The 18,278-nt window shown below is 47.6% G+C and overlaps 1 protein-coding gene across 5 annotated transcripts in view; it reads right to left on the reverse strand.

Annotated features, from left to right (window-relative positions):
- The window catches only part of LOC135249121 (transcription factor IIIB 90 kDa subunit-like), a 63,447-nt gene that overhangs the window by 13,695 nt on the left and 31,474 nt on the right, over positions 1–18,278 (reverse strand). For all 5 annotated transcript variants that reach the window (XM_064324407.1, XM_064324417.1, XM_064324433.1 and 2 more), the window contains exons 13-16: positions 5,184–5,245; positions 4,839–4,920; positions 4,435–4,490; positions 3,576–3,835 (exon numbers count right to left, since the gene is read on the reverse strand). In XM_064324407.1, coding sequence (XP_064180477.1) covers positions 3,576–3,835; positions 4,435–4,490; positions 4,839–4,920; positions 5,184–5,245 — 460 coding nt within the window. The remainder of the gene's footprint in view (positions 1–3,575; positions 3,836–4,434; positions 4,491–4,838; positions 4,921–5,183; positions 5,246–18,278) is intronic.

Raw genomic sequence — 18,278 nt, forward strand, 5'->3', positions numbered from 1 at the left:
GAAGGAGAAGAAAAAACACTGGAGGGCAATTATCTTGGCTATTTCTGGAAGAGTGCTTTTCCATCTTTGCCAGAGCAGAGGGAACACAGGGGCTCTGTTTGGCAGCTGGCTGGGGAGGCGTGCTGCGGGGGGCTGAGGGGGGGTGCGGTGCAGCACTGTGCAGCCCTGTGACCGTCGGAGGGGGGGGGGTGGGAAAGCTCCAGGCCCAGCCCTGGGGAAGAGGCCTGAGGAAGGGGGTACAATGGCGCAGTGTGCCAGTCAGTGGAGCCGCACCGCGCACAATGGATTTACTGTCAGGTCTGCTTCTCCTCCACCTCCCCTCGCCCCCCCCCTCCCCCCACCCCCAGCCCTTCACAGAAACACGACACTTTCACAGGGAGTGGGAACGGTCAGGTCAGGGACCGGCCTGAGAGACCAGTAACACGCAGTGGCCAAACCGCTCTGATACGCCTGCCCAAAAAAGTGACTGCATAATTCCCTCTGAACTCCACTGCAGCCCTGCCAAGACTTTAAAAGCGAGACCTGCTAAAATAAGACTTTACACATGAGCTAAAGCGCTTGTTGTACGGGGGTGGGGGGGAGTGCAAGGTTTTGCTTTTCAATGGAAAGGTTACAGACTTTAAAAGCTTGGGAAACATACTCCCATTCAGTAAAAAGGCAAGTGCTGAATGTATATTATGAATGATTCAATAACCCTTTTGATGTACATCAATGATTCATTGTTGGAAATGCTTTTTAGAGGGAAAAAACAAAAAGACTGGGAAACTATAAGGAAAAGAAGCCATTCTTGTGAAGAAAAAGTAAAAGGTAAAAGCAGACTCCAATCTTGTCCACTTCAATAAATTAAAACAAAAAACACATTGTAAGTTGGAGAAATACATTAGGTATACCAGCATGTACTGTGAGATACAAGCAGTGGCCATTTTGTAGAGCGAAGCATACTCATAGGCTTCCGGAATGGGATGCAGTCACTTCAACCCTCATGAATGAGTTGTGTATACACACACACACAAAAAAGAGGGGGCAAATTTTCTTCTTCCTCTTCTCAAGATCCAGACACTTTCCCATACTCTTGGGGGGGTGGGGGGTGTGGGGGCTCGCGCTAGGCCTGGGCACTGTAACTAAATATATGTTTATTGTCTAATTTGTTCCACATTGTCACTCCTTTTCAAGCTAAATTTACACAAGCCGGTTATTTTTAAGCCGTTAGCGCCGAGAGGTTAGCGCAGAGAGGAGGCCGGGCCCACCGTGGCTCCAGGGCTTCTCGCAGAAGGGAACAGCAAATTGCTACCAGATGCCCAGCCTCACAGCCTCGCTGCAGCCGCGACTGACTACAAGGGCAGGCCTCCCCAAGAGAGACGCCCGACTGCGGCCGAGTCCAAACGTCACACAGGGGAGGGAGGGGAAAACATCTCATAAATAAAACTGAAATTCGACTGTATACTCTGGTACGATTCTTAATCATTTATGCACAAACAATTAAATCTCACAAAATGCTTTTACGTTATCCCTAATGTCAAAACGGAACTGAGAATAATTATTTTGACATTTCTTCCTCCCGACTGTGATCAACTGTAGACATGCTAGCAAACTTTCCCCAAGCGTCTTCTGGCATTTCCCTCCTATTTAAAGGGACTGATCACTCAACATTTAAAGGTAATACAAAAATTCTTCCATGTACCATAATAAGCCAGCACATAGCAACTATTTCCAAATGCTGATCACCATCTTGATCCTTAAAGGTACGATGCTGGAGAGCACGAGTGTGATGGGCTCAGCATCACTATGAATCCAAGAACGAGAGGCTCCCAGACCCCGGCAGCACTGCCTGCAGCAGCTCATCCTTTCAGCCCAAATCCAATCCCCAAAACTCATACAATCCCTCCACAGTCCACTTCATACAGCAGCATTGCACCACGGTGACTTAGCTACCTCCTCAAACAAACCCCCAGCTCAGACACACAACCGTCTGGTCTATACGGTATCAGAACCGCGTCTCTGTAACAACCCACTCTCTTGACAGAATACAAAGCCTTAACTTGCCCATGGACTAGTATGCGATTGGCCAAATGTTGAGATGAGATGTGTGTGAATGACTTCCTACCCAAGTCACTGTGCAACACTGTGACTGAGGTCCCTGTACGTGACCCTCTCCTGTGTGATTTACTCCCAACACAGTTTGTTCCCAAAGCCCCTGCAGGAGAGACTTCCCCCTCCAAGCCCACAGCTGCTTCCTACAATGATGGGGAATGACAGAGTGAGACGTGAGGTCAGCGGGGTGCCAAGCCCACAGAACCACTTCTCTCACCAGAGTGGGTTTTAATCACAGGTAGGAGGGGCAGTCTAAAACTGAACGCCGCCTGTGGAGCACGTGCAGTGGAGAAGGTGAGCTGCCATAGGAGAGGCTGTGACCTCCATATCCATTACTCCAAAAAGCCCAGAGGAAGAGCAAGCGACTCCCTTTCACACGAGAATGAACCCGCCCATCTCACTCAGTGGACGAGGCTCCTGCCATTCATCGGTCTGATTCCCTTCCCATCAGCGTTCAGAACCCAAGCAGAGTATTAATTGGATAGGAAACAAATTCCCTCCGCATGCAGTGCTAGATAACAGCGGAAGCTGTCCTTCCAGTGCAACCCCAGACCAGGCTACGGATTAATTTCTGTTGGAAACGGACTGACGGATCACTACGGAGTGTGTGTGTGTGTGTGTGTTAGTGCTAGGAAAGTGCAGGAAGCAGAATCCCCCAGCAGTGATGGATATGATGCTCGCTGTCTTCAAAAGCGGCGTCTGTCCGCGCAGATTAGCGCCGGTGGAAAACGCCGGATCATCGTTATGAGAGAGAAGGCGGCGCGGCTTAGAGGCGTCGGGAGCCGGCCGCGCGGCCCAGCCTCCGCCGCCGCCGCGGAGCCCTGAAAGGGCGAAGCGCCGTTGCCGCGAGCAACGATAATCCTGTTAAAGCCCTCGCGGCGGCCCCCGCTCCTCCCGCGCCATGGGCGGGGGGCTCACGGCTCGCCGGGCGTGTCCACGGCCAATCTCTCTCGCCACGGCGGGAAACACACAGACTACATCTACCCAAATGCGGCGGAGCTGGACTTTCAGTTTCACTCATTGGGGCTGCAATCTGCTCCAGACTCACTGACACCCTTGGGCATGAGGCAGCTCCTTCTCGACTCCCAAAGGAGAGATCCACCCTTTCTTTGTCCCTTTCTCATTAATCCCACCGCCCCCCCCACCCCTCATCCCCCACCCCCCGAGTGTAGAAGTGCAGAGTGCGATAGTGTTCACTGAGTTAGGCTGCTGGACATGGTGGCCACTGAGCTCTGGCAGGGTACAACTGAGTAGAGTGCCATGCCCAAAGGAAAGGTTGTCCAACCCTGTTCCTGGAGACCTAATATCCTGAAGGTTGTCATTACAACCCTAATTAGGCACACTTGATTCTACCAATTAGGGGTTTAACAAGGTATCTAGCAGTTGAATGAGGCGTGCATCGTTAGGGATGGAGTGAAAAAGTACAGGACGGTACATCTCCAGGTACAAGGTTGGGCGGCCTGGTCAGGCCCTGCCGCTCCTACCTCTTGCCCATGTTGCCGACGGCGGCGGCCAGGCTGGGGCTGCTGTTGGCCTGCCTCCGTCGGATCAGCGGCTTCCTGGCGCCAGGGCTGCCCGGCGACTCCTCGGGCTGCCGGGCGGGGCTGCCGCCCTTCTTGTCCAGGTCGCGCAGCACGTCGTAGTTGATCTTGTTGGAGATCTTCTTCTGCTCCAGCATCTTCTCGATGGCCTCGCCCGCCGTGTTGGCCCGGATCGGCTCCCGCTTCCTCAACGACCTCTTGGGCTGCAGCAGACGCGGACACGGGGGCACGCCGAAATCATGTTTACATCGCATACTTAAGCTCTCAATTTCACCTCATGCCAAATGTTAGTGGACTCCTTGAATTAGCCTGCAGGCTCAAATCACTCTGCTGGTACCAGACGGAGATAAGCCTCAGCAGCTCAAAGTCAGTTTTCTTGAGTTAAGGATAATTTAATTTAAATAAGGCGCTACAGTCAATGTAAATAGGCAACTTTTATGCTAAGTTCCCTGACCTGCTGTTCCGTTATTTTGGGGTGGAAAAGAAATCTAATTTAACTATAATGGCAAGGGGGAGGGGGTGGGGTTTATGAATAACGCATACTGTTTCTGGATTCGCCATCAAAGTCTCCACACCTCATTAAATACCTGCTGCAGTCCAGTTAATCCATCTAGTTAAAAACACTGTACAGATGTCAGGTTAACAAAGGGCACCACTGCTGCCAAAACCTGATGTGAAATTGGAGCAAAGCTACTGAACTGGAAAATATGCACACACTTAGACACAACTGCTTTGTGTCAGCAGTAGTGGCTACTCAGGAGGGCTCAGTCTCCACGCCGCTGTAGCTGAGCCAGGCCCTTACCTTCTGCTCCTTGTAGATTCCCAGCTCCTTCTCTTTTGCTATCTTAGCTTCCTTTTCTGAAAGGGAGGATCTACATTAACCTTTTGGCATGTAATCGAGATAAAGAAAACGGCAACATCGCAACACTCTTAAACAGGTACGCAATAAAACATTTGGCATGCCATATATCTGAACAGAATCAACCAATACCGAGACTAGTATTCCATCATTACATTATCCACTCAGTTTAAAAATGAACTGTAGCAAATCCTTATTGGCTATTCTTTTGTTCAATGTGAAACATCAATTATTCAAAATGAAAAACGCCTTGAAGATTTCAAAACAAACCTTGACATGTTTTAAATCTTCACATCATGTTTAAGCACAGGGAGAACCCCACACCCACCCAGCAATGCCTCTCTTACCTTTCTGTTCTTGTAAGTAGTCAGCGTTCTGCTTCATCCATAGCTCAGTCTTAATCTGAACCTCTTTGTCATCGAGGATATACTACATAAAGGAAAAAAAAACAATTAGCCACCTCAGGAAAGACTCGCGTCACCGCTGAGAGGGACGAACAGATGGCAAGGCTACAGTAACTACGAACAACGGCATTCAGACAGTGACAACTGAACAAAAAGAAATGGCTACAACAGAATACGCAGTCTTAAGATAATACTATTGTGAGGTATTGGGTTTCAATGCCAGGCCGGTGTCAGTGGACAGTTTTAGACTTTAAAGGAAGTGACACGTAGCAAGAAGCGCCCACGCACCCTCTCGATCTCGTCGTCGTCAATGCCGCTCAGGTCCAAGTCTCCGTTTTCTGAGGTAACATCTGAAAAGACAGGATGGGTTCAGCGTTGGGTAACAAGGCTTTATTTTGCCTGTTTTTCTGCTGTTTGCAAAACCAGGCACCCTCAGGCGTGACTTGAGATTATTTCAGGCATAATGCCACGCAGGTAATTCACCGGAGAGCTCATTTCAATAACACGGGAAAGATAATCTTCTTGGCTGATTGGGGCCCACGCGACTTTCAAACATTAAAATGCAAAAGAATTGGCTTCAGTTTTATCAGTAAATATGTACACCGCAACTCCGTATAATTACAGCTAATAGGCTTAACAGTGATAGGAATTCATAATGTTTTCAGACTTTTCAATTTTAAGAGACTCGCTGATATGATCATGCACTCATATCAACCTAAAATCTTCATAAACCAGCCTCAATCCAAGAGAGGCTCAGGGACATTTTTCTAATCAAGTAAACTTTTCTCATCACAAATGACAGCAAGACTGGAAAAAAAAATACATCCACAGATGAGTCACTTCTGTACAGGCTAGAAAAACCAAAGACTCCTGAAAATACGGATAGTGATTGAAAAAGATAACAAATCAAGGTTTACTAAATAAATTTAATTTATTTATTTAGGTGCAACTCAAAACGTACAGATATTATACACTATATTACCAAAAGTATCTGGGCACCTCTTTGTCTGGGGCAGTGAAGGCAAATCTTAATGCAATGACATTCATGACAATTCAGTGCTTCCAACTTTGTGGCAACAGTTTGGGGACAGCCCTTTCCTGTTTCAGTATGACAATGCCCCTGGGCACACAATGAGGTCCATATAGAAATTATTTTGTTGAGATCGGTGAGGAAGAACTTGACTGGCCTGCACAGAGCCCTGACCTCAACCCCATCCAACACCTTTGGCCCTGACCTCAACCCCATCCAACTGCCAGGCCTAATTGCCCAATAAGTGCCCAACCTCACTGATGCTCTTCCGACAGAATCAAAAGCCGCGTTTCCACCGCAGGAACTATACCCCGGAACTAGGAACCTTTTGAGGAACTCAGTGCGTTTCCACCGCAGGAACTAGGGTCTAAATTTAGTTCTGGGGGCTTTGTTTTACCCCCCAAAACGTTCCTGCTCGGGGGGTAGTACTTTCCGAAAGTACAGGAACCTTTTGGGTGGAGCTTGCAGCGCTGAACATTTCTGATTGGTCGAGTACTCGTAGCATTTGTGTTGTATTTATTTTCCGCCATTACCCGCCATGTTTGAAAATATGCAGCGGCAAACCAATTTATTTTCATAATAACTTCAAATCAAACTTGTATGTTATGCGGCGCAGTAGCCTACTTTTGGTTATAACCTGTCAACGTCTTGGAATTATAACGTGTGCTCTTCTGTTCTTTTCTTGCTTTAGTATTCGTTTTATAAAATGCTAAGCATTCGTGCTGGGACAGCATATTACGTAGGCTACCAAAACATTCAAACGGATTAATTCGGTTGCTGAATATTTTCTTCCGGATTTTCTTTGTTAGCCCGTTGTAATTGACTCAAAACGTTTGATACAGTTATGTGAGGTATGCGGTAGTTCTGCATAATTAACATTGGTGATACAGTACAAGCAAACTGGAAATCACCTTCCGCACTTTTTATCCGGGTAAAATAACAGGTTAATTCTAGTAATCTTCGCTTTAGCTTTTTCATACTGCCGTAAATTTACTCAATTTTACTGCCATTTTTCAAGACCAGGAAGACTATGGACTCATTTATGGTGCATGGTTCGCATCTGAAGGGCACACTTCGCTGCTTGGCTAGCAGTAACTTCGAAGGAAAGCAAACGGTGGCTGTACCACTACTAATTTACATTTTCACGCAAGTCCGAGTTTTCGTTCTATTCTTGTCATTTTGCGATTAGCCTATATGGAATTGACGACCAGAAAGTAATAAAACAGCAAATTGTTTACAACGTGTGCATGTTTTCTGCTGTTAATGAATGTGTTTGAGAGGACATATGAAAATCAATAAATACAAAAGTAACCATATATAGTCATTGTTGGTAACTCGTTGTATATAAGTGGAATAAACCCCTCCGGGCTGTCCCGGTTATTAAAAAATAATGTAGGCTACTTCGGTGGTAGTATGGGGTTACAGAAGAAATCATATGACAGATGGACCGACGACAACGTCAGTGGGCTAATTTGCCTAATCTTCGCGGTACTTTAGACCCCGGTGGAAACGCAGACAACAGCCGCGTTTCCACCGCAGGAACTATACCCCGGAACTAGGAACCTTTTGAGGAACTCAGTGCGTTTCCACCGCAGGAACTAGGGTCTAAATTTAGTTCTGGGGGCTTTGTTTTACCCCCCAAAACGTTCCTGCTCGGGGGGTAGTACTTTCCGAAAGTACAGGAACCTTTTGGGTGGAGCTTGCAGCGCTGAACATTTCTGATTGGTCGAGTACTCGTAGCATTTGTGTTGTATTTATTTTCCGCCATTACCCGCCATGTTTGAAAATATGCAGCGGCAAACCAATTTATTTTCATAATAACAAATCAAACTTGTATGTTATGCGGCGCAGTAGCCTACTTTTGGTTGTAGCCTGTCAACGTCTTGGAATTATAACGTGTGCTCTTCTGTTCTTTTCTTGCTTTAGTATTCGTTTTATAAAATGCTAAGCATTCGTGCTGGGACAGCATATTACGTAGGCTACCAAAACATTCAAACGGATTAATTCGGTTGCTGAATATTTTCTTCCGGATTTTCTTTGTTAGCCCGTTGTAATTGACTCAAAACGTTTGATACAGTTATGTGAGGTATGCGGTAGTTCTGCATAATTAACATTGGTGATACAGTACAAGCAAACTGGAAATCACCTTCCGCACTTTTTATCCGGGTAAAATAACAGGTTAATTCTAGTAATCTTCCCTTTAGCTTTTTCAGACTGCCGTAATTTTACTCAATTTTACTGCCATTTTTCAATTCCACGAAAAGACCAGGAAGACTATGGACTCATTTATGGTGCATGGTTCGCATCTGGAGGGCACACTTCGCTGCTCGGCTAGCAGTAACTTCGAAGGAAAGCAAACGGTGGCTGTACCACTACTAATTTACATTTTCACGCAAGTCCGAGTTTTCGTTCTATTCTTGTCATTTTGCGATTAGCCTATATGGAATTGACGACGAGAAAGTAATAAAACAGCAAATTGTTTACAACGTGTGCATGTTTTCTGCTGTTAATGAATGTGTTTGAGAGGATATATGAAAATCAATAAATACAAAAGTAACCATATATAGTCATTGTTGGTAACCCGTTGTATATAAGTGGAATAAACCCCTCCGGGCTGTCCCGGTTATTAGAAAATAATGTAGGCTACTTCGGTGGTAATATGGGGTTACAGAAGAAATCATATGACAGATGGACCGACGACAACGTCAGTGGGCTAATTTGCCTAATCTTCGCGGTACTTTAGACCCCGGTGGAAACGCAGACAACCATTGGCTGAAGGAACCTTTTAGTTCCTGGTAACGTAGTTCCTGGGACTGAAAGTTCCGGGTAATTTTGGTGGAAACGCGGCTAAAGCCAATCCCTGCAGCAACGTTCCAACTCTAATACAAAGCCTTCCTAGAAGAGTGAAGGTTGTAATAGCAGCAAAAGGGGGACCAACTCCATATAAATGCCCATAATTTTAGAGGAGAGGCTGGAATGTCAGGTGTCCACATACGTTTGGCCATGTAGTGAATATCCATGTCACAGGTATGTGATATGAGTAGTATATATCCACACTCCACATTATGATATATTACATGAAATGTACAGGTGGGGACAGGTATGCCCCAGTGCCAGAATGGCTTAGCCCGTTAAGGATAATCTAGTGCCATTTCACAGCCTTAGAGGCTCCTCCAGCTCTCGCTAAATGCAAATCTTCACCCTCACTGAGGCACTGCTAGTGCCGGATGCATCAGAGCTGCCTCAGCTGCCTCAGAAATGACAACTTTCTCCTTTTGGTCCATTTCTTAGCATTAACAAATACAATGTAGTCATTTACTAGTTAAACTAGCTTATTTACTTAATATGACAGGTTGACGCCAACTTCTACTCTAAATGGAATATAGCAGTAACATTTGCGCAATTCATTATCAGTATCTAGTCAATTAGTTCCAAAACTGACTTTACAAAACAAATTTACCCGTCAGAGGCTAGCACAATTCTCAAGTAACAAGCTAATTTATTACTGCTCACCCTTACACAGTATTAAGCCAATTAGCTAAGCTTACCCATGCAGAACAAATGTAAAAACGCAAGAGCAAGAATAAACCGAGAAGTGATAAAAATGAAATATTCCCAAAGAATTACGCTATGGTCAAGCTTCACACGGTGAGGCAAAAAGGATAAAGTAATGAGAATGCGGCAGAATATATTTACAGAATATATTTATATATATATTTACAGCATTCAGTAAACTTAGGGCTGCAGTGTGTGAATTCACCTCAGAGCTATAATGGATAATCAGGGACCAATTATTCGTTAGGATTTCAGAGCTCAGTAACTCTGATGTCAGGGTTACTGTTACCAAGGACATGAAACCGAGGCTGACTCTTACGGGCATTGGCTCTGACTGAGCTGGAATTCTGTTATACACCTATCTGTTTTCAGCAGGCACGTATGCCCCAACGCACAGAGGCCTACACAAACATATCGGTTTACCAGTCTTGACTTTTCGACTTTTGAGCTCTCAGACAAACACTGAGGGGGGGGGGGGGGGGAATGTTTTACTTGTTATTTCTGAACTGACATTCATTTCCACGTCAAAGGAGAAAAAAGGAAAAAAAACAGTTCTCGTGAAAACCCGGCAACACAATTCCGCTTTCACTCAAAGAGAAGGGGACTATTGTTCAAAAAACATGACGGGAGCGTTTAACATCTTTCAACAATTTCAAGGTCTCTTTATGTAACACTTTCAAACGGCGTTTCTGGGCCGTGCGCCCTACACAGGCACGCGCTTCAAAGCCGCCGCGTGCGCACCGAAGACAGATTTCCCAGGTAATTAACGGGCAGGTGTACGAGTAAAATACCCCCCCCCCCCACTCCGCTGCTGCAGGGGGAACAATGCTGCAATACTGCAGTGATTTAGATCCGCTTTTACCGGTCAGGACCCCAGCAGATGTTCACTTCCAGCATGCGAATATCAAAGGACGTTTCACCAGGCCTGCCACGGAATGCGCATGGATTTACCTTACCGTTAGCATATTTTACGAGGAGGGGGGGAAGGGGGGGGGTCACCGCTCCTAATCACTGGGATGGCACTGCGCTCACACCAGGAGGCACATGGGAGGGGGAGGAGCAAAGGAAACGCTGGAGAGACTTTTAAAGACTCTCTAAGAGTCACTGAAATAGGCCGCAATCTGTCAGCCCCATCTTAGACTTCCCCTTTAATGAAGTGCAGGGGCTGATAAGAGGCAGGAATACTCAAGGCAGTGAGAGCACACACGGACAGGGAGGACAGATAAACCACAAGTACTATCTACACAAGACAGAAATAACGTCCAGGCAAGGACATCTGCGCTTTCACGTGCCAGCAGGATATGAGGTGGCTACACATGCGCACGGGGTTTGGATAGGTTTAGTAAAACCATAGGAAATGGATTTAGTTAAATTCACCCAGCTTTTATCGCTCTGTTCCTCTCAAGAGGCACTTCACCACTTTCAGCTACATGCTTTTGTAAGGGTCTCTTCAGACTTTTCTTTTCTTGGGAAAGGTAAACTCAATATGAACCTCAAATGGGATGCACACAATAATGGAGATACTGAGCTGTGGTGACTCAAGAGCATTCAGGGAATGAGCTTATAACCTTCACCAGTGGCCACACGGGCCCGGTGGGGTAGGTCAAAAGCGATCGCGGCGGCAGCGGCGGCGGCTAGCTGTTAGGCTGGAGAGCCGAGCGCCGAACGGCCACAATCACAGGAAGGAAGCGGGTAACGCTCCAGTGGGAGCTGCTGCTACACAGCGGCAATCAGCCAGAGGTGGCTCGGAAGAATGGGTCTATAATATCCAGGGACAAAAGGCGGCCCACAGCCCCGCGGCCCGCCCGCATCACCCTTTCACGCGTTCCAGCGGCGTCCCTTAGCTTATTATCCCCGAACGGGTGGAGAAAATGTGCCGCGCGGCCCTTTGTGGAAAGCTTTTTAGGCGTTCGACCGCACTTTCCGGGTTATTTGGCACAGTATCAAAAATCTTTTCTCAGCGCCGGGCTTTCATTGTACAATTGCCACAAATACCTCTGTGTTTGGTATGAAAGGGAAAGGCTTCCAGTTCCATTCTTATGCTTATTTAAAATGGCCGCCCTCTCCTGTGTGGGTAGGAGCGGGCTGGGAACGGCGAACCGAGCGCCGGCGCGGGAGGAGAGGGCGCGTTCACAGGACCCCGGCCCCGCCGTGCGGGTGGGCGCTCACGTCCCGAGCGCAGCTGAGCGGGTCGCCACGGCTCCAGAAAGTAACAGAATGTCACGGCGAGCCGCGCTAGAGAGAGACCGAAGACGCCACGGTGTTCACGGAGAGCGCTGGCTGACTCGGCCCTCGCCGAAGGCCCCACTCTTCCCCGTTTGGCCGCAGCCGCCACACTCTATGGGGGCAAATTCACAGATTGCTTGGGGCTTTTGGGGTCTGTGAGGAGAGGAGGGGGGGCGGCAGGCCCAGAGGGTCAAGGCAGGCAGGGTTCGGCAGCACGACAGAGCTGCAACAGCGCCTGTAACCCAAATGGCACAGGGGTGACCAGTACCAGTCAGAACTCACCCGTGCAGCCGAGCACTGTGAGAGACCCGAATAAAAAGCATCCACTCTGGCAGCCCTGCGGTGTAGATGCGCTTTCACACTGAGTAAATATGAGGGCCTGTCCATACACCCACAGCTTTACAAATATAACAAAAGAACTAACCGTGTCAACTCACCATTGTAACCTATGACAAAGGGCTTTTAAGAGGTACTTCCAAATGGTTTTCAAATGGTTCTTTTTAAGAGATACACTGTCATTTTAATCAGGTTCCAAGGAAACACACTGTTTTCACAATGTCTGGTAAAAATACACGTAGCCCATCTGTAAAAAATGTATAAATCACCCTTAAAATCCTTTCCTCAATGGCAAGCTTAAATGTAATGAACTGCATGTGTACAGCAAAATGAACATAATGAATTGTGCGTATGACTGAATTTTAATGAGCATAATCAGTATTGCATAATAGCAGCCATTAAATTGGTTTTGCTCCAATTGCTGTAGAGGGTAAGCAAAACTGAATTAACAACAGGACCACCACTATATTCCTTTGGAAAAATGGCTTTTAATGAAATTGATAATTTAGCTGGATTTACTGTGTATTTGTCAAAGCCTGCTAATAATGGGCCTCCCCCTCCCCAGGCCTTGGCAAAGCGTGTGAGATTTGACTGTAATGGTCCTCGGGGAATCCCTAATGGTTATCTCCCCAACAAGCTGTGGGACAGGAAGGATCAGCCCGATAGGGAGGGGTCTAAAAAGGGCACTCAAGGCCACGCGCATTAACCTTGCAGTGGTCCCAGGCACCAGCTGTGGACAGAGCCAACACTACCATCAGCCTGACGCGAGTGCTAACGCATTCAAGGCCAGGGGAGGGGAGAGTGGGCGGAGCCAAGCATGTCACTCAACTCTGGTAGAACCAAGAGTGAGTGGTGCTCTGGGCTGAAAGTGATTAGAACTGATGTGACTCGATTGTGTTCACCCCAGTTCCTTTTCATAATTAATTTAGACAACAGCAACTGCGTTCTTAGGGTTACTTTTTTCATTTATTTATTCCACAACCTATAACAACTAAAACGTGAAGGTTTTACCCAGCAGTCAATGGTGCTATGCAAACGGGTGATGTTTAAGTGGCCTTCCCGCAAGCCTGGTGGTCTTTTGCTTCAGGCTCTTTTGAGTTTACCCAGCTAAATTAGAAAATAATTCAGAGGTTGATACAAAAGGAAAACATATTAAACAGCGCTATGTTTTGTGGCATTAATAAACAATAACGACAGCAATACTAACAGGTTCTTCTAACCAGTTCCCTTACTGCAGCAATAAATAAAAAACGTTCATAGCTAACAAGAGAAATGTTTACAATGCCTAATGAGCTAGAGATTTATTAAAGAATCAATTATCGGTTTCATTTACCCACAGAAAAATCAAAATCGATACCATGCACCAAATCATTACCGAGCAGCGTGAGATTTCATAAATATCACACTACAGAGCGATTCGGCAACACAACGTGCAGTCGTCACTGCGAAACCCTTATTCCCACGCTTTCAGTTTAAGACTCAGGGCTGCGAAGAGGCCCAACAATGTCTGGGCCAGTCATTGTTCTTCAGTGGGAGAGCTTCCTCAAGTTTCCACAGTCCACGAGACTACCAGCCCTTTCATTCCAGCAACAAAAAAAAAGGAACGGCTTTCACAGAGTGAAGTTCACACTATGGCCTTCGCCTGGAGGTAGGAATCGCCCCCCACCCCCACCGCCACACACCCCTCCTTCCACCCCGCACCCCCCCACCCCAAACCGAGCCTCATCGCGTCCCGTGGGAGTCGGAGAACTGGCAGACCTTCAAGAGCAGAACGGCGGCCCTGAGACTCAATTGGCCGAGCGGAGAGATCCGGGGCCCGGGGCCCGGGGCGCTTTCCCCCGGTGGCCTCTGGGGCCGGGAGCGCGTTCCCTCTCTGCGCGGGGGAGGCGCGGGGGAGGCCAGGCCGCTCGATTGTTCGGCGGCGGAGAGTGGGCTGTTTTTCCACGGGCGGAAGAGGCCGGCTCAGCGCCGCGGCGAGGGGGAAACGCCAGCCGCCGCCGCCGCCGCTGCTTAGCGTGTGATGCGGTCGGAGATAACGCCGCCGCGGAGGGGTCCGCCGCGAAAAATAACAAACCCCCCCCCCTCCCCTAACCGAAGAAAGAAAAACAGGTGCTGGAGGAAGAGTGTGCTCCTCCTGAAGACGGGGAGACTAAACGGCCTAATTTCACGTCGGCCTTTTAAAAAAAGGAAAAAGGGGGAAAATTCTACAAAGATCTTCTAAATTACAGGGAGCGCAAACAGAGGCTAAGTTCCTCCCCGCACGCCCCCCCCCCCCACCCCGACCCCCGCTTCTCCTCTCATCTCTGCACCTGTGTAAAAAAAAAAGCCTGTTCTTTTCAAGAAGAAAAAAAGGCCTCTCTCTACCCCCCTCCCACCCAAAATCTCTTCACTTCCAGAGGGCAAATCAGTCAGCGAGCGCTCCGATATCTTTCAGCTTAGATCACCGCCGTTAGGATATTAATAAACTCTGACTTCACCCACACCGCGGATTATCAAAAACACTTCTCCGCGATTTCATGCAAGTTAAAACAAAAAAAAAACAGCGCTTATAATACACTTACGCAAGTCATTAAAGCACGGCATTAAAGCTTTCACGGTTTCCCAGGGAAACGGGTACTTTCGCGTCCATTACGCTCCCGGTTTCAAACCCCGCTGAAGACTAAATAAATAGAGGGTGAAGAGCGGGGTCCACACCCACGCAGTGCAGACGGGCCTATTAAAGCAGGGCTCCTTCACCTCGGCCCCAGCGGACCACTCTCCCGCTGAACCACCTGCTACTCCTGGGCCGTCTGGGCTGCTCCTGGAGGAGGCTGGGTGTTTGCACAGCACTGACCCACAGCACTCCACATGGAGGCAGACAGCCCCGCCCCTCCCCCCCTCCCCCCCTTTATTTACAGCTCTCAGAGGGCACAAAGGATTACAGGAGAGATTTAAAAAAAACAAAAACAAAACAAAGGCCAGAGTCAGCTTATCCTCCAAGTGCTTGTGAACAGAACTCCTCTACGCTCGTGACGCGGTAAGTGGCACAAACCCCAGGCCAAACTGACAAGAGCAGGGCATTTTCATTGGCTGCTGCTCTGGCCTCCACTCCATTCTGCCTAATAAAAGCTGCCACTCACAACGTACTTATCGTAGTAAACACGGCGATAAAACATGGTGTGACATTTCTGAGTAAACAGATTATGTAAGCCTTACTGAACTCTGGAGAGGAACAGGTACACCTATTCCAAAGTGATCAAATGGAGGATCTGAGTAGGCAAAGTTTGTCAAAACCATTAAGGCAATTAATTTTAATTACAAAATACAAATTATAGGTGACATCATAATAAATAAATAAACAAAACGGGTGAGTGCTCGCTGCTTGCTTTTTTGCCACCACAAATTACTCTTTTTGTAGCAAAACATTTTAACTGCTAGTGGTTTTTAGAATTACATTCTGTGTAATGAGTGACATTATGCAATGTTCCCAAGTGGAGCTAGCAAAAGCCATAGCTGTGTATGGTAACAGTTAGTATTGAAACAAAATTACGACTCACTTAGTATGGGATAAGCTTTCCATACAGTATGCAAGACCTTAATGTGTTTCTTTTGCGATTCAGCATGGCATAGACATTTGGCCAGATATTCTTTTCCTGTTACAGACCTAGCAGAGGACCCCTCTTCCCCATGATCCACATTTCGCAGACTGTCCACTGCTGGATGGGAAGCAGGTACAGCGAATTGTGTGCACTCTAAAGGTCTCTGTGCAGTGAGCTATCAGCTCTACGGCTGTCTGAGGCTCTCCACATAGCCCCTCCCTCAGCTCCACCCCCTCCCCACCCCACCCCACTCTACGCACGAAGGAGATTTTAAAAAAAAAACTGCCATTAGCAGAAAGCACAAACTGCCCGCCCTGGGAGTTAGCAACAAAATTCAAAACAGGACATTTCCTCTCTAAATGTGGCAGAATGTATGTCTGTGTTGTGTTCACTTCACAATGATGTCACGTGAACAAACTATTTGTAAAAGTAAAATTCGGACAAAGGTTTCAGTAACTGACAATGAGCGTATCCAGCTCCAAGGTGGAGCCGAGTTTTGATAATGTCTGAATTTATTAACGGACCACTATGCCCACCTATTTGCCTTGATCCTATTCTGCACATTTTCTGTCTACGGTTTCGTGTGATTGTAAAATTAAACCGAAAAACATGTTCTTTTGGTTTAGCCTGCAGCACGGGTTAAATGCTTTGTGCACCGTACTACCCACAGCCATATTTTTCCAGCATCGCGCTTAATCGATTATGCTCCTCTCTGCTTGGCTGTCAAGTGTTATGAACGTACTGTTCCCTTAGCCTTCCACCTCCAGCTCCAGTCCGATCGCGTTGAATCACGATGGGCTCACATAATGCAGGTCATACATTACATCAGAGTTTTAACTGAAGCCGTGTTCGTGTCTCTCTCTGATGCATCTCCATTAAAAACAGTTCCAGCGATGTAGCAGGCACTGCAATAAAAGGACATTACCGAGCAGGGAGAAAACCGAACCGAGTAAAAGCCATTTTGTCCGTTTGTTTCATAAGAGCAGAACACTGACTGGATCTTCTGGGGAAAGGCAGGGGCTGTAGGCATAGGGAGTAGCCTGAACAGGGACTCGGTGCAGTCACCCCATCAGAAACTTGTGACAAGCTGCTAATAGCCTTTTCACACAAAGAAACCCGATTTACTTCATTTCACCTCATAAATGTATCACTGTTTGTTCAGGCTTGCGAGAACACAAACGTGTAATCAAAGTTTGGAAACTGGCCTTTGGTTCATTTTCTCAAGGTTCGCTTCGGCAATTTCACAGAGCACGGACGGTCTGTGTCCGCAGTGAAATTTGGGATGTTCTCTTCCCCCATAACCAGCTTCAGAGAACACTACTGGTCAGCAATGAGGGCTGAGAGAACTATGGGTTTGTACACAGCACACAAAGAAACACTCAAAGGAACATGGTTTGTTTTATATGTTATGAAGTTAAATCCTGTCTGTGCAGATAACATGCAACTGAATGTAGCCTACACCGCACAGAACAAAACAGCCATCGAGATCACCAAGAAGCTACTGTGTCATTTAAAGCTGTGACACAAGCATGGAAAATGTATCCAAACTGACAAGCCTTGGTTTGTCATCTGGTGAAGTCGTCTTGCTTGGTAAATATATGATTAGTTTGTTAGTTTCCCAGTTAAGCTCTCCAAATTGAACAAGTAGAAACTACTCTGAAGCACGTAAAGCGTAAACATCACAGAGTCTGCGCAGTTGTAGCCTGTGGGGCGGACATGTTGTGCTGTTGAGACCAGCACAGAGCTCTTAATTCAGTTTGCTGTTTGATTAAGTAACACCTGAAGTTCAAGCAACATCTGGTAAGCTATGCTCAGTTGCAGTTCCCATTTTCAAAAATCTGGCCTATCCGATTCAACTGGTTCCAGTTTGTTTCTTCGGGGCACATAGCGGACAGGGGGGGTGCAGAACTTGAAAATTAGGGTTGGCACTCACTCTATGACGGGCTGCCTGACCTAGAAAACACAAAACTTCTGATGTGCGTGGCACGCTGCCCAGGGGGAGGCTGGCAGTGCATGCCGGGGGTCAGCACGGGAACCCGCGGTTTTGGGTCAAAAGGCCCGTCCCCCTCCCCTCACCTCTGGCCCCCGCAGCGTGGCCCGGTGCGGACAGCAGCGCGGGGCGAGAGGCTGCCCTCAGTCCCATCTGTCGGCCCGCACACCTACTGTACCGCCTCAGGCTTGGTTAACCGCTACGACGCGGCCTCTTCGATGCATAATTTAAACATCTCCAGCTGCCGGCGGCGAGAATGCACAATGGGGTTAATCAATCGGAGTGCTAATCCAAGAACAGCGGCGCGAGCGGAGCCTCGCAAAGAGCTGGTGCTCTCCTGTGTTACTGCTGAACAGCTCAGCAGCATCACAGCACTGAGAAGCACGGTTCCCTTCTGCAAAGAGCTGGTGCTCTTCTGTGTTACTGCTGAACAGCTCACCAGCATCACAGCACCCAGAAACACGGTTCCCTTCAGCAAAGAGCTGGTGCTCTCCCACATTACTGCTGAACAGCTCACCAGCATCACAGCACTGAGGAGCACCATTCCCTTCTGCAAAGAGCTGGTGCTCTCCTGTGTTACTGCTGAACAGCTCACCAGCATCACAGCACTGAGGAGCACCATTACCTTCTGCAAAGAGCTGGTGCTCTCCCACATTACTGCTGAACAG

The sequence above is a fragment of the Anguilla rostrata genome, chromosome 1, assembly GCF_018555375.3.
Source record: "Anguilla rostrata isolate EN2019 chromosome 1, ASM1855537v3, whole genome shotgun sequence".
Taxonomy (NCBI): domain Eukaryota; kingdom Metazoa; phylum Chordata; class Actinopteri; order Anguilliformes; family Anguillidae; genus Anguilla; species Anguilla rostrata.